Raw genomic sequence first — 16,410 nt, 5'->3', positions numbered from 1 at the left:
TACTATAGTATTAGCATCGAAATGGATAGCATTTTTGGCGAAAAAAATACATCAAGTATACATACTCAAAGGTAGTAGGTACGTAGGTAGGTAGAGTACCTAGCTCACCTTTCATTATGGATGATTAATATTTTGCAGCATTTTTCTGGTATACTTGATAAACACTAGACTTTAGATAATGAGTAGGAAATAGGTGAATATTTAATTACGAGTAAATATTTTTCATTTTTCTGGCAAAAAAATATTTTTTTGTAGAGAATGATAGTGCTTTTCAACTTTTAACACTTTTTCGAACTTTACCCAACTCATTCCCTTTCACTAATGATGAAATGGTCAAAAATGATCACCATTGATTGAAATAATTGTAAGCTTGGGCCCTGGCATGTAGGTACTCTTAACGGGTATGAAATTACCCAATGAGAATTCCAAATAACTTTTAAGAACTGGGAAAAAATTGCGATAAATTCTAGACATGTTGGATTTTTAAAAACTGAAAAAAGATGAAAATTCAGAATGATATTGAAAAAGACTTTCCTGTTTCAAGTTTTTGAGCATGATTTTTGAGAATTTGAGGAATAAAAAATCAATAAATTATTTATAATTATTATGTCAAACTTTTAAAAGGCGGGAAGGGAACATGAGAGTCTTCTCTCTGAGGAAATTTTTTTTGAAAACACATTTTGGCCCCTCCCTTCTGAAAAATTGCGCTGGGTTACCTTTGGGGTGAGTTATGTCGAAATCCATCCTGGCCCAAATCCCTTCATTATCCTCTTATGCCTTTTGATATAAATATTAGTACTACAAATTTATCACACTGGTAAAAATTGGGAGTATTTTTAACAAATTCACACTTTAGGCAATAAAAATTTTGGTAAATTACAGCCCACAGGTAATTTTAGTAAATTACAGGTAATTTTGGTAAATTACAGGTAATTGTGGTAAATTACAGGTAATTTTGGTAAATTACAGGTAGTTTTGGTAAATTACAGGAAAGTAATTTTGGTAAAGTACTGGTTTTTGGTAAATTACAGGTAATTTTGGTAAATTACAGGTAATTTTGGTAAATTACAGGTAATTTTGGTAAATTACAGGAAAGTAATTTTGTTAAAGTACTGGTTTTTGGTAAATTACAGGTAATTTTGGTAATCTTGGTAAATTACTGGTAATTATGAAAATTATCCTGAAGTGGTAAGTTGGTAATCGAAAAAATGAATTCAAGAAAAGCAATTCAAGTAGCACCATAAATTGAGTTTTATAAATTCCATTTCCTGTAGTGTAGTCAACTTTTTAAAGATCATTCATTCAAAAAAAAAAAAAAATCTATAATCTTGACCCCTTAGAAAAGAAACTGACGAATTTGGAATTTCCCATAATACGAGTACTTGAGAGGAGAATTTTCAGACCCAAGTAAGGACCTGCGGTTGAGATAAACACAGCGGGTGTTTCAAATTCAATATTTCAAAAATTTTTAAAAACCAACAAGAGACCTACTTCACTTCTTAGCCAAAATCAAACAATCAGAATTGAAAACACCAGTGGTTGAGTCAGACACTGCTTCAACCAGTGGCTGTGTTCAGACCCAAGTAAGGACCAGTGGTTGAGACAGACACTGTTTCAATCAGTGAGTGTTTTCACGAGAAGTACTTACATATAGGTAGGTATGTTTTTTGAAAGCAATAATTCCATTGAAATAGAAAACTCGACAAACTAAAAATTTTCGATTGTTTCTCTTCAGAATCGCATTCAAATTCCATTGATAAAATCATTAAAATGAACTCACAAATTCACAATTCACAAACGTTTCAAAAATGTCTCCAGTCTCCTTTCCAAGGCATGCTTTCGCAAGCAAATTATGACAATTATTTCTTTCAAAATTTCGAACACTTTTCTAATTGAGCCCTAATCTAAAAACTTACATCACCAAAAAGTGCTTTAGTTATGCTCAGCGAGACATAAATTTTCCTGTCTTTCTTCTCTCAAAATAACGAATAGGCCAACTTTTTAAATGAGAGTAATCGATTGAAATATTTTACATTACCAAAGCACGCAATAACTTGAAATTCGACTCACGCGCCACCATTATAAAATGTTTTCTCGTATTTTTTTTTCTTTTTTTCATTTGATTAGGTGAGCAAGGTGTACCTACCTTATTTTTCCACCGCACATAACAACTAATTCATTGTGTTTTTAATTAAATTACACCAATGAAAAAGTACACGGAGGTTTTCGTAATTAAGAAATTTGTTCGAGACTAATGTACCTACTGCTTTGGAAAGGTTTCCTCGTCTAGCTTTGATTCTCTTTGTAACCCAACAAGAGTAGAAAAAAATTCTTTTGCAAAGAAAACCGAACAAAAAGCGAATTAAAATAATAGCTCAGAGTTTGAACCGAGAATTATTCGAAGGTGCCAACTTTATTTAGGTACTAGGTACCCATAGAAAACCAAGCCAGACACGAGATTCGTAATTAACCAACCTTTAAAATTATCTTCGGAGACGAACAGATGATCTTGGGACATGGTAACCACTTCGAAATTATCGTTTTCGTTTTCGCTGTCGTTTTCGTTTTCATTTTCATTTTCATCGTTTCTAAATTCAGCTTTGGCTGTGGTCGAGCTCGGGCTTCTAGTTTGAAGATTACTGGTGGTTTTAAGTTTGTTAGCGGGTTTGGTTGTTTTTTCAACTTCGCTAGGCGGTCTGCTGAATTTATTCCTTCCTCTGATAATACCTTGCGCGTTATTTCTAGCTAATATTTGCGCTTTAGAAAGATTCGAGAGTTCGGTGCTCGATTGGGTACTAGTCGACGGTGTGTTTCTAATCCTATTATCTAATAAAATGGGCGGCGAGTACGTCGTCGGCTGAATATTACTGTTAGTTTTGACTCGATTATTTTTGGCCGGCTTAATTTGCACTTCTTTCTTGTCGACGGTTTGCGTTTGAGGCGCAAAATGGCTATCGTGTCGGATTACTTGGGGCGTCGGTTCGTGTTCGAAGATCTGAGTAGGGCTGGATTCGGGGGTAGCCACCAGGAAAGTCTGCTCTTTGGGAGCGAATCGGTTGAATTTAGCGAATACATCTTCATTCGGAGTAGCCTCGGTTACTGCAGGTTTGCCAGAAGTGAATTGCTGAAATGGTACGTTTCTCGGCCTGAAGTTGCTGAAATCGTCTTGTGGGACGGGTGAATTTCGCCATCGGTTATTCTGCGTTAATGGTAACTCTTCGGGGTGACGTGTGGTATGATGAACGTTAACAAAACTATGAGTTTGGAGTAAATTTGGATTATTTGGGCTATCTTGACTACGGGTAACTTCGGATATGGCGACCGGTGGAAACCTGGCTATCTGATTACTTCGGAATTGTATCGGTTGTCTGTTGTCTGTCTGCGAGAATCTCGACTGTGGTTGGATATCGGCTGTAGCATCGTGGAAATTTGCATCAGAGTAGTCTTCGCCGTTCGACGTAAATGATCCGGGAGACGATATCAACGAATCGAATCTCGGATCAGAAGCTGCGACTTCGGTGTTGAAAGAAGGTGAACTGAATTGCTGTTGCGGTTGTTGTTGTTGCTGTTGCTGCTGACGTTGAAATTTATTAGTCGAAGCTAAGGTGTTCGAATCACTGTTCACTTGACCGTTCTGCAGACGAAAATCGGTCGCTCGAAAGGGTAGAAAAGGACCGGCGTTCGTTTGCGGAAAGTAATTCACGAATGATTGCTGAGAGCCGCTGAACTGATTTGCTGGGAAGGATGGGATGAACCTGGCTTGCTGTCGATTATCTGAATTGAAGAAGAAATTTTGACCTGAAATCACAGAAAATAATACGAATTACTCGTTGGTCAAAATAAACTAAAGGAAAGGCTGAATTTGCGGAAATAATTAGACTAAACATAAATGTGAATGGACGTGGGGGGGGGGTGTGGGAAATCGAATCTTCGTAATTAATTAATTATGGAGTGAATCATGCACAGTGTACTAAAAAGTAACACAAAACTCCGAAATTCCCAAGTTTGTGGCTTCTTATCAATTTTTCTCAACGGGTAGCCTTTTCAATCAAGTTTTTGAAAAGGTCGAAATACTTATCTAAAATAAAATTGTACTACATTTTTCACGATAATTTCGATCTAATTTCGTATTTTTACTCATTTTAGTAGGCGTTGGAACAAATTGAGCAAAACAGTGAATTTGGACAGTTTGATCGAAATTATTGTGAAAAGGGTAGACTCGGGGTATTTTGATCTACTGAACACCAATCCAAAATAATTTTTGGCGAGAGGAGTTTTTAATGACGGAAATGATGAGAAATCGTAATTTTTGTGACACGTCACCCTTCAAATAGGTGCTTGAATTTTGAATTTAATGGGCCAGGGATGTGAAATTGTTTTTTGGGGAGGGGGGTGATTGAAGGACTGCACAAATTACGAGTATACTATGCTATAGTGGCAAAAAATCGCGATTTTTTTTCAAAAATGTACTTTGAGAACTTTTAGCTCCGCTCTCTGAATGGCTATAGGAGTTCAAAATTTTTCTGGGTAGTTTCCCACTCAAAGTAAAATTTTTCACAAATTTTTGTGTAAATCCAAGATTTGTAAATTTTTCATCGATTTTATGAAATGTGCTTTAAAAAATGATAGGGTCTAATTATTATGTCTGATCAGATCTAATCAGATCTAAGATTAAAACTTTGATTTGAGTAAATCTGGTCAGGTCCAATTGGATTCAAGGAATGTCAAGATCTGATCAGATCTCATGATTTTCCGCTGAGGTTTGTACTATTTTATGCCATGCCAATTTCACAGATCTTATGATAGGAATCGTAACTCCCAGCAATTTAACAAAACTTCAACGTTTTTTTATTAAACGGAATTTTCAACCATTTTCGAGCTAATCTTATCAATATGCTGCTGATTTTAGAAAATGACATTACAATACTCGGAGCGTCTTCTGGAACATTTTCTGTAACATTTGATCTTTTTTTCTTTTTTGATTTTCAATCATTTTCATCCAAATTTAGCTATTTTTTCATAAATTTTAAAGAATTTTAGCTCCAATTTGTCATTTTATCTACATTACTCATAATTTTTGTGCTAATTTTGCAACATTTCATTATTAATTAGAGGGAGTAATTTTTTCAGATGTTTTGATACATTTTTGTAACATTTTATATTTATACAATAGTATTGTCTACCATTTTTTAAAAGACAATTGTATCGATTTGGCTCAATTCGTTCAAATTTTCAGGAAGATTTTGTCAATATTTTGTACCATTTTCGCAATATTTCATAAACTTTTACTTCATTTTTAAAAATAAATTTTGCGAGTTTTCACGAAATTTAATCGCACATTTTACAATACCTACTTATCAAACGCTTGGAAATTTTGAGAGAAAAAAGGTCAATCGTGCATTTCATAATATTTATCTAATGCTTGAAAAATTATTTCAAAAAGTCAGTAGAAAAATTCACAAATGTTTATCAGCTAAGAAACATGTATTTTTATGATTTCTCGGAAGAATTTCTCAAAATGTAAAACATTGAAGCATTTTTCGAACATCAGCGAAAAAATGGATGCAAACTTGGTAAATTTTAGGATCCAATTTTCTATGCACCCTAAAATTACAGGAAACCCATAACGAAGCATGGCAAACTCGTTCTGAATTTCATCCATGAAATTAGGGATGCTTCGCAATTTATTCAAAATTTCAAATACAAAGGTCAATAATGCCTGGGATATGTTTTATCTGCGTAATAAACCGAATAATCGTCCGGTAAAAATTAGTCTAATGTCATGTTCGGTGCATTTTAAACACCCTTTTCAATGGAAAACCCACATCTTTACATGCTTTTCTTCCGCCTTCCACTCACGCGCGCCAAAAAAACACCCAACATTTTTTTCTCCGCCATTGCGGTTGTGTTGGTGTATAATCTTTTTTTATACGGAATTATTCGGCGCAAAAAATCCGTGTTATTCGGTAATCTTCTTATTCACAATGGATTTCATATTTTCAAATCAATTCAATACGAAAAACGTGACAACGGTAAAGCTACTTCACCGCATCGAGCTATACTATACGATGCTGGTAAAACGTTAAAAATTCTACGCTATTTTTTGTTCGTTCGCTTCGAAAAGATGCTTTATTAAATTCGCCCCGCGCCTTAACCTTTAATCTTTGAAAACCCTCCAGTTATTGTAATATTTGCCGGCAAATATTCCGCCACCATTATCCGCCCTACCTGTACGTTTAACTTAGCTTCGTTTGATCGGTGAAAATCGCTTCGAGAAGATTACACATCGAAAAGCCTTTTTTTATGGTCAATTTCGCATTTACAAGGCGCACGTTTGGTAGGTACGAGTACTTCGCGCCATCATTAAGCAGCGCTTTTGCTTTTAAAATCAAAAAGTAAAAATCCTGCGACGAGCGACGACATCCATTGACATTCTCCGCGGCTATGTGAGGCGATTATCGCGCAATGAAATTCCATTTATCCGACTCCAGCCCGAGATATAATCTAAATTTTTCGCGCTAATGCGTGGTGTACATTAAGATAACAATAATTGCTCTGCCATACGCTCAAACGCAGAAAAATGACTTACGAATGGAAAGAATAATGGCGCAGCGTGCAAATCTTAGCACAATAAAACACCACGCAAAGCTATGTGACCGCGATGAACCACGTTTTGCGACAAGAGATTAATTACAAAAACCTGCTAACCGTCATAATTGCGGCTTAGGAATAATTTTTTATCCCATTTCCTTTTTTCTTCTACTCGTATAGTAAGTTGTAAGCTGGAATAAAAAAGAAAAGGTCGCGATATTACGTCACATTTAAGGCGTTTGTGGAAAAATAACAGAGGGGCGAATTTTGCATTTTTGAGCCCCCAAGAGAAATCAAAATTCTCCTTTCTAAAAAAAAAATTCAACATGATCCTTTTTTCAATACAGAATGCATTCAAATGGTTTTTTGAAAAAAAAATGAAGAGTGATATTCCAAAACTCGCTTTGTCCATTTTTATCAAAGTTGGGTTTTCAGTGGTACCTGGTAGATGACGTATTAACTCACATTCCTACATCATCATCCTACCAAAATGAGGTGTTAAACTCACCTAAATAGCCAATTCACTAAAAATTTAAAAAAAAATAATGTTCCAAAACGCGCTTTGTCCATTGTTATTGAAATTTTTTTCAGCAGTATTTAGTGGATGAAATGTATACCTACACTCCTACATCATAAATCCACCCAAATAAAGTGCTAAACTCGCCTAAAAAGCCAATTTATCCGTTTAAAGGGAAACTGTTTTTCCTCTCTCCTGAAAAGTTGTGAAAATGGACAAAGCGAGTTTTGGAATATCACTCTTCAAATACATTAAAGCGTCGACTTTTTCAAATTTTCTTGGAATTTTGTTCAAAATAAATTTTATTTGAAGAAAATAAATATGATATTACCAGTCTTTCTAAATTGATAAAATCATCATGATCGGTTGTTCACTATCGGTGTCTCATTTATAGTTTTGATAGATGTTGAATTTTGAAAAAGTTGTAAAGAGAAAATGATCAATTTCTAAGCATCTGAAAACAATTTTTGACCCGTTGTTTTTTTTTTTTTTTTTTTTTTTTTTTTGAAATGAACCCTAAACCTGAAATACTTGGAGATGTGATGTTGTTGCATTGTAGTGGGTCTCCCCTCTCCCCCCTCAAGGTGCTATTACAGGTGAGATAATGAAGCCTTAAAGAGGAGGAATTTTCAAAAAAATTGTGGTTCTTTCGCTCCTGTCGCTACCCAACATGTTTTAGGAAAAATGGACCAGTCCCAAATGAAATTATTTGAGATTTTGCATCGATCTATGCTATTGACGTGAAAACCCAAGACCACTTTTAAGGTTCTACTCAGGGGCTGAAAATTTTCAAATCGCTTACTTATTTTTGAATAAATTCGTGTTTTGAAAATTTTTTCTCCACAATAATATTTTGCACTAATTATGACAAAATATTGAAAGATGGAGGAATCGCAGGAAAATTTCAAAAATAAAAATCAACTTTAGACTCGAGTAACTTTTTTTATTCAAAAAAAGTAACCAAAATTCTTCCTTATAATAACCCTATTGCTCAAAGTCATATTCGTTTTCGGGGTGTTCGATTCATATGAAAATGACACCAACATTATGAAAATATCTGAACTTTCAATAAAGTGAAAATTGAAGTGGTGGCAGAGGCACTGGAGGGGTGTGGATGAGGGTAATATAAAATTGGACGTCAGTAGTTAAGGCGGGGATCTACGGACAAGGATTCCCCTGCGGAGTATGCAACCTGCACAACGCAACGCGTGTTCGCGAGACTGGTACAGGGTTGGGAATGCCATGGGCGGGGTGAGGAGGGGGAATAGTTCGCGACGTGACGTTGTGAGGGTTGATTTTTTTAATTAATTAATAATCAATCAGTGTACCTATGTTTAATTAATTTGATTAATTTCAACGATTAAAAATAATTACGTATGTCTAGTTGTATGGTTGGTACACTGGCTACATGCGAGTATTGCAAATTATATATGACCCCCCCCCCTCCCCCTTCGTTCTCGACCACTGTGAAATGCTGTGTAGGTATAACTTTATTCTCACGAGTCTTTTTGGGAAAGATTTGACTCTGCCACACACATAGCCATAGACATACGCGTATTTGCGAAAATCCACCCTATTATTTGTTCTAAGAGTCTTTAATGCTTTTTTTTATAGGCACGACTCTGTGACGCGCATATACTCGTACATGCCAAAATGCAAAGTGAAATTTTTTCCCACAAAGCTGTAGCATTTTTTTTAAAGACTTAACAGGATCGCACATACAATGAGATACTTACAAAGTACCGTTTTTATCTGTCTATGTATCTTAAGTGCTTTCTAATAAGGTTTGAAAAATAAAAGGATGGCGTCTTAAAAATCTTTTGACAAAATTAAGAGAGTTAATGGGAAAGAAAAAATAATGTGAGAACAAGAACGAAAATAGGTATATTCAACAATACAAATTATACATTTCTAAAGACCAGACATTTAGCTGGAAATAAGAATTAAACATGTCTGGACAAATCATCCAAATGAAAAAGACATTAACTACAATCGCCAATATAGTTACAAATGTGTGGTAGGTAGACCACTTTGCAAAAATTAGGCATAGAAAATTCTCGAAAATGTTAGAAATCGTGGGAAAAGATGTGTAAAAGGTTTCCAGGTTCGAAGTGTAGGTGTAGGGGATAGAAGATACCAAAATTAAGGGTAGGAAAAAGAGAAATTACGAATATATAAGAAAGTAGATGGTTGGTGAAGAGATCAGTTGTCTTTTGATTTTTCAAGTGGATATTTTGCAACTAAGTACATATCACATACAAAAATAGTGCTTGTGTGTGTTTTTTTTTTTGGTGCTCAAATCCGAACCTTGATAGTAGATACTGTGATTTTTTTCTAGTTTTTTTTCTGAATAAAATCGGAATAAACTGAACAATTATTTTTCGAAGTTTTTTTTTAAATTTTCAAAAATAAAATGGAAAATTCCGAGAATTTGAGTGGTTTGGAGCTCCCAGTAGACGAAGATGAGATGTTTAATATGTTACTTGATGCAATACCGAATTCGCCACCAGATATTTCAACAGCTGAAATCGATCAGATATTGCCTCAACCATCACCAGGACCATCTCACACCATACCTCAACCCTTACCTGGGCCATCTCACGCCATATCTCAACCCTTACCTGGTCCATCTCAAGCCCCCTCACAAGCAACTGGTAAGTTTTTTCTTTTTTTTTTACAATTTTTTTTAAAATTATGCTTAATGCGATGTTTATGTTTCGAGTATCATTCTGGGTAAAAGTGACAAATAAAATTAAGAAATGTGGATGATTTTGTAAAAAATCTAATTTTTTTCATTAAAAAAATGAATCAAAATTTGTATGCTTATTTCTTTTGAAAAAAATCAATATTACTATTTTAATTTTTTAGAATTTTGAAAATTTTTTTGGTGTTATAATACTGGAAGGTTTTTTTTTAAAAGTGACAAATATCTGGTTCTTTTTATGTGTTCTTCATTTTCAATCTGGGCAAAGAATGGTGAATTTTATTTTTTTTCAAAGTAGAAAAAAAGAAAATAACTGGTTAAATGCAGGCATAGCTTAATGCTTACCTAAGTCATATTTCAAGGTTTTCTGTACCTCTTTTTTCCCCACCCCCTCCCCCTTTCTCGCTATTACAAAAAAATTAATTTTTATCTTTTTTTTATTTGTTAACAGCATTTCACAATTTGACCCCCGAAATATTTTTTGAAATCATAGATCGTCTCCCTGGGGCTTCAATCATAATGTTAGCCCAAACAAATGATTTTTTTTGTGAAATTGTTGCTGAAAAATTCAAAGATGTCTGGAATGAAAAATTTCCAGAAAATTTCAACGAAATTGAAAATTTTATACAGGCTTATTTAAAAGAAAAATTCAAGAAATTCCTTCTTACCATTTTGCATTTTAATAAAGAGACCATTAACGTAATGGAGATTTTTCAAAAAACAAAATATATAAAATCAAAAAATTGGGAACAGTACACTCATGATGAAATTGCTCATGTATTTTCTCTTCCTCATTTTTATACTAAAATGGATTTAATTAAAGATTATCAAAAAGAAGAACATGCTGAAGATTTGAAATACTTTCTTGTAGATCCTTTTTTTGAAAAATGGAAGTTTTCTCAAAAAATTAGAAACGAGTTAAATTTACCTACATTATCTTGGACAGAATTCATAGAGGAAGTGCAGTTGCTGTATGCACCAGCTGAATGCTCTCTCGAGAGTTGGGGGAAGTGGTACAAGGAAAAAATAAAACCCTATGCATCGTGATTTTTTTTAAATAAAAAAAATAGGGCTTGGAAGAAATCATTTTTTCTTTGTGGTCATTTATAAACGTTTATGATCCTTTAAATTTGACATGTAAACTACAAAAAAAAAATGAAAAAACATTTTAAAAAAAAGTGGCACAACTTCGATAAGTATTTAGATTTTATTTATTTATTTTTCAAAATTTTATAAAACAGAAAAATAATTCCAAAAATCAGCACAATTTTGAAACAGGTAATTTTTTTGAAAATGTTACAAAAATTGATTTTAACATGAAAAAAAATTCCAAGCCCTACCAAAAAAAGAAACATTCAGTAAAAAAAAGTTTTTTTTCTTTCTCTATACCCACAGATGAAGAAGTTGACGATTTCTACGAAGTTTTGGGCATAACTTCAAAAGTCATCAGGAAATTCTCTGCCGAAGCAATAACATTGACTGCTAAATTAAAAGAAAACCTAGACAAAGAAAATCCCGAAGATTACTTGAGAAAAGCTCTGGATAAATTAATCAACGAATTTGTTATTAAAGATTTGAATCCTCGTGATAGAGTTGGTTTAGTTATGGGTACTGATTCAGTTGAGAAACCTATCTTCATTTCATACAGAGCACCAAGTCAATTTTCAGCCGATGTAATTATGAATGAATTTTCTAATGTAATTCAAAGCAACAAATCATTCTTGTCAGATGAACCCTTTAAAATAAAAGTAACTAGAGTTAGAATGCCTGATGGTGAAGGACGAAGGAGAAAATTTGATAATTTACCCTATGAACCATTCTGCAAGAAAAAAACCTCGATAATAACGATAGATAATCCTCATGATAATTTATGTTTACCAAGAGCACTAGTTGTGGGTCAAGCTCTGGTACATAAGGATGATAGCAAGAATTCTCAGAATCATTATGATCTCATTATTAAAAAAACTCGAGGAGATTACCAGCTATTGTGTGCTCAGAAATTATGTCGAAAAGCGAAGGTTGATATCAATATAATTGGCGGTGGCATTGATGCCCTCACTAAATTTCAAGAGCATTTGAAAGATTACAGAATAGTTGTGTTTGATGGGGCTGATACTCATGGTCGCATTGTATCCTTCAAAGGTGATTCGACTTCAACGGTTTATATTTTCCTATTCTATCATCGAGAACATTATAATGTAATCACTAGTTTGAAAGCAGCTTTTGGTTTTGATTTTTTCTGCGACCTGTGCTGTGTGGGGTATCATCACAAAGGCGAGCATAAGTGTGAATACGCCTGCTATCAATGCTTAAAATTACCTAAATGTGAGGTAAAATCATTCAACGACATGATAAAATGTGATAAATGTCACAGAGATTTCTATGATCAATTTTGCTATGACAACCATTTACAGCCTGGTCATTTTGAAAGAAATCTGAGTGTGTGCCAAGGTTTGAAATATTGCTACAAATGCAGTAAATTGTATTCTCTTAGATCACTAACTCAGAAGCATGACTGTGAATCTCATGTCTGCTCAAACTGTAATAAGAGTGTACCTCATGACCACGTCTGTTTTATCAAAAGGATCAAAAGAAATACAAAAGCAAGTAATGATTTATTCATCTTCTTCGATTTTGAGGCGAGAGTTGAAGAAGAGCCTTATATTGTAACTCCGAAATATACAGCGAGGCGTCATATTCCAAATTACGCTGTTCTTCAAATGAACTGCACCAAATGTATAAATAACGAAAATGATGATATGTTGGTAGATTGCGACTATTGCGGCAAACGTCACTTCGTTATTGAAAATAAGGAAGGTGACGCTTTGCTACATGATTTCTTCACCATCATTAGAGAGAAAACACCGCCATTTATGAAGACATATGTATATGCTCATAATGGTGGTGGATATGACTACATGTTTTTGATAGAGTACATGGTGCGGGAAATAGAATGGATCCCAAAGCTGATAATGAATGGGTCTAAACTGATTTCTATGAAGTACAATAATATTGAATTTAAAGATAGTTTGAATTTTTTCCATACAAAGCTGGCAGCGTTACCAGATATGTTTGGAATTGAAGATGCTTCTAAAGGATACTTTCCCCATTTCTTCAATACGCAGCAAAATCAAAACTATATTGGGCCCATTCCAGAGGAAAAATACTATGGTGTGAATGAAATGTTACCAAAGGATTTGAAAAAATTCCAGAAATGGTATAATGAAGAAAAATCAAAAAATGTTGTATTCAACTTTAGAGAAGAGATGAGAAAGTATTGCATTGCAGATGTAGAAGTTCTTCGAAAAGCATGCGTTAAATTTCGAAAACTCTTTTATGATTTATTACATTTGGATCCTCTGGCTGCTACATCAACAATAGCAGGTGCTTGCATGACTGCATATCGAATGAATTTTATCCCCCAAGACACCATAGCTCTAATGACGTTCCCATCTTACCGAATGCGTGATAACCAATCGTTGCTAGCAGTAAGATATTTAATGTATTTTGAAGATGCATATGGTGTTGAGCTGCAGTCAGCATATCGGGGATGGGAAAAACAAATAGATAAATACAAGGTTGATGCCTACCATCCTGCTTTCCCAATGGATAGGCTGGGTCCAGTGTTAGATGGTGAACCAAATATAAGACCTCTCATAATTGAAATCAACGGGTGTTATTATCATGGATGCCCTAAATGCTTTCCAAACCGGACTGCTACTGTGAAGTCAAAAAGTGCCAAAGAATATGTGAACATGGACATGAGGTATAAAAATACTATGAAAAAATTGCAACATCTTCAGTCTCTAGTTAGTTTGCCTCATATAATTTCAAAATGGGAATGCGATATTTATGCTGAATGTGCAGAGAACTCATCACTTAAGCAATATATGACCAATGCCCAAATACCCACACCAATATATTCCAACAGAGAGCCATTCTTTGGAGGCCGTACTGAAAACTTTTATTGGTAGGTATATGATGATAGAGTCTACACTTTAGTCAAGAAAAAAAAAACTAGAGATGTTCACTAATGCAATTTTTTTCAATTTTTTCTGTCTTTTCAATGCAGGTATTATAACGTTGATCCAGAAAAAAATGAAAAAATCCGGTATTTGGATGTGAACTCTCTCTACCCCTACGTCAACAAATATGGCCGCTACCCAATAGGTCATCCAAAAATTTTGCTTGGCAACGATATACCATCTGATCTGCGAAATATAACTGGAATTGCCAAAGTTAGATTAGTTCCTCCTAAAAATTTATATATTCCAGTACTTCCCATTAAAGCAAATGATAAATTAGTTTTTGCATTATGCCGTACATGCGCTGTTGAAGAGAATCAACATTCATGCACTCATACAGATGACCAACGTGAAATAATAGGCACATATACATGTGTAGAATTGAATAAAGCTGTAGAAAAGGGTTATATAATCAAAGAATTTTATGAATTATGGTCTTATGAGTCGACAAAGTATAACATTAGTACAAATACAGGTGGTCTATTTGCAAATTATATAGATACCTTTGTCAAAATTAAGCAAGAAGCTTCAGGGTTCCCTCCAAATGTCCAATCTGATGAGGAAAAGCAAAAATTTATCGACGATCTCAAAGAACGTGAAGGGGTAGCTCTAGATGTCGAGAAGATTATACCAAATCCTGGGCTGAGATCTCTCAGTAAACTATGTTTGAATAGGTAAGAGCTGATGGGTTTAATTTTTTAAAATGAAATTTTGCTCGCTTAGGAAAATTATTCTAACTCTTTCTTTTTTTCTTTTTTTTTAGTCTTTGGGGTAAATTTGGACAGAGGAATAATCCGAAACAAGTTACAGTAATAAAAGATGAATCCGAATTCTTCAAGACCTTTTCTAATCCAGCCATTGAAATTAAAGATACTACATTTGCCACAGATGATGTTGTGTACATTCATTGGGAGTATCTGGAGGAATCAACAATTGATACACCGTTTATAAATCCAGTGATTAGTGCACATGTCACAGCTGAAGCACGATTAGTTTTATACAGCTACCTTGAAATTCTACAAGACAGAGTCCTATACTGTGACACGGATTCGATAATTTTTGTGGAACGGCCTGGAGATAAAACAATTGAAACAGGACCATACCTTGGACAGATGGGAGATGAACTGGAAAAGGAAGGGGAGGATGCCTACATCACTGAATTCATTTCTGGTACGATATACCAACTTTACAATAAAAAGAATGCTTTCTTTTCACTCCTAAAAATAACTAGGGGGTAAAAAATTACATGTATTTTTTTATATTTTCAGGAGGTCCGAAAAACTATGCATATTGCATCAAAACTGGCGATGGTTCACTTAAACATGTCGTGAAGATAAGAGGGTTCACTCTAAATTGCAATACTTTGAAAAGCTTAAATTATGAGGCAATGAAAAATTTTATTCTGGCTCAACCTATTGATCATATTAATAAGGATCATAAAATAAAAATAAGGGAAGAAAATAAAATCATGAGGAAGAGACCTTTTCAAGTGGTTACCCAGCCTATGCCTAAAGAATATAAAGAAGTTGTCCCAAAAAGAAGACGTACAGAATCTTACAGAAGTTTACCTTATGGTTATGCAGCTTGAATGAATTTGCTTATGTAACTTGTTAGTTTAATTTTCTGTTTTTAAATAATTTTAAGTGAAAATTATGGATTTTAATGATTCTTTTCTCTTAGGCCTCGGTGCACTACCAACAGAGATTATTATGAAAATTTTTGACCATTCCCGTGAAAAAGATATTTACAAGAGGTTGGCTTATGTCAACAAGAGGTTTCAAAATATTGCTATCGAGAAGATTTTCCAAATCCGCCATCCACCAAACCAACCCCAGTGGAAACACCGTCAATATCTGAACCACTACGCCTACTGGGAACGAAATATACACCGGATGAAGGTAATGCTGGACACAGAGCGCATGGCGTGCGTGTGTAAGACTGAGCCAGGTAGAAGAAAAGAGAAACGTTATATACGCAAATTCCACATCGAAACCCAGTGGCACTCACCTTGGTTTTAACTAATGAAAAAAAAACTGTAATTTATTAATTTTTCTATTTTTTTTCATCTTTCAAGTTTGTTAAATAGTTTCTTATGTCTATGAACCCTTGATTTCTACATGTAATTTGTATATTTGATTAAACACACTGAAAGAAAATGTACTTGCCTCATCATTTTTTTTTGAAAAAAAACAAACATACACAGAAGATATGAGAAAAAATGTATATTTGAAAAATCTGAGCACAAAAGAAGAGCAATGGAAAAGTAAGTATACAATTAAAAAAAATTAAACTAAATTAGTTATATATGTTGAAAAAAAATATGAATACTTCTCAAATTAACATTTTGATTAAATGAGTAAAAATTTTACACACATCTTACAATTATGATATAATAATAATAATAATAATAATAATAATAATACTATGGAAATAATAATCCCTCAAAAATTAATTCTATTTTCAATACATTAAAAAAATCAAAATCAAAATCAACTATTTACAAATGTTCTGTAGAAGGGATTTGTAATTTCATAACCTCAATCATGCTTGGGTCCAAACGTTTAAAGTTTAAA

The 16,410-nt window shown here is 33.9% G+C and overlaps 2 protein-coding genes across 2 annotated transcripts in view; one reads left to right on the top strand and one right to left on the bottom strand.

Moving 5' to 3' along the window:
- LOC135836250 (mucin-5AC) overlaps nucleotides 1-16,410 on the bottom strand; it is a 172,140-nt gene that overhangs the window by 27,945 nt on the left and 127,785 nt on the right. Inside the window, exon 2 of the mRNA XM_065350964.1 lies at nucleotides 2,476-3,798. Coding sequence (XP_065207036.1) covers nucleotides 2,476-3,798 — 1,323 coding nt within the window. The remainder of the gene's footprint in view (nucleotides 1-2,475; nucleotides 3,799-16,410) is intronic.
- Nucleotides 8,249-15,993, top strand: LOC135836243 (uncharacterized). Its single transcript, XM_065350948.1, has 6 exons — nucleotides 8,249-9,762; nucleotides 11,208-13,782; nucleotides 13,885-14,511; nucleotides 14,601-15,007; nucleotides 15,106-15,446; nucleotides 15,518-15,993. The coding sequence occupies exons 1-5, from the start codon at nucleotides 9,522-9,524 to the stop codon at nucleotides 15,423-15,425; spliced, it is 4,170 nt and encodes a 1,389-aa protein (XP_065207020.1). The 5' UTR covers nucleotides 8,249-9,521; the 3' UTR covers nucleotides 15,426-15,446; nucleotides 15,518-15,993.

This window comes from Planococcus citri, chromosome 2 (assembly GCF_950023065.1).
Source record: "Planococcus citri chromosome 2, ihPlaCitr1.1, whole genome shotgun sequence".
NCBI lineage: Eukaryota > Metazoa > Arthropoda > Insecta > Hemiptera > Pseudococcidae > Planococcus > Planococcus citri.
The sequence above is the reverse complement of the archived record's forward strand: the minus strand, read 5'-3'. Positions and strand labels throughout refer to the sequence as shown.

Coding starts and splice junctions, on each gene's coding strand:
- LOC135836243 (XM_065350948.1), top strand. CDS start 9,522: ATGGAAAATTCCGAGAATTTGAGTGGTTTGGAGCTCCCAGTAGACGAA. Junction 9,763..11,207: donor AGCCCCCTCACAAGCAACTG/GTAAGTTTTTTC, acceptor CTATACCCACAG/ATGAAGAAGTTGACGATTTC. Junction 14,512..14,600: donor AGTAAACTATGTTTGAATAG/GTAAGAGCTGAT, acceptor CTTTTTTTTTAG/TCTTTGGGGTAAATTTGGAC.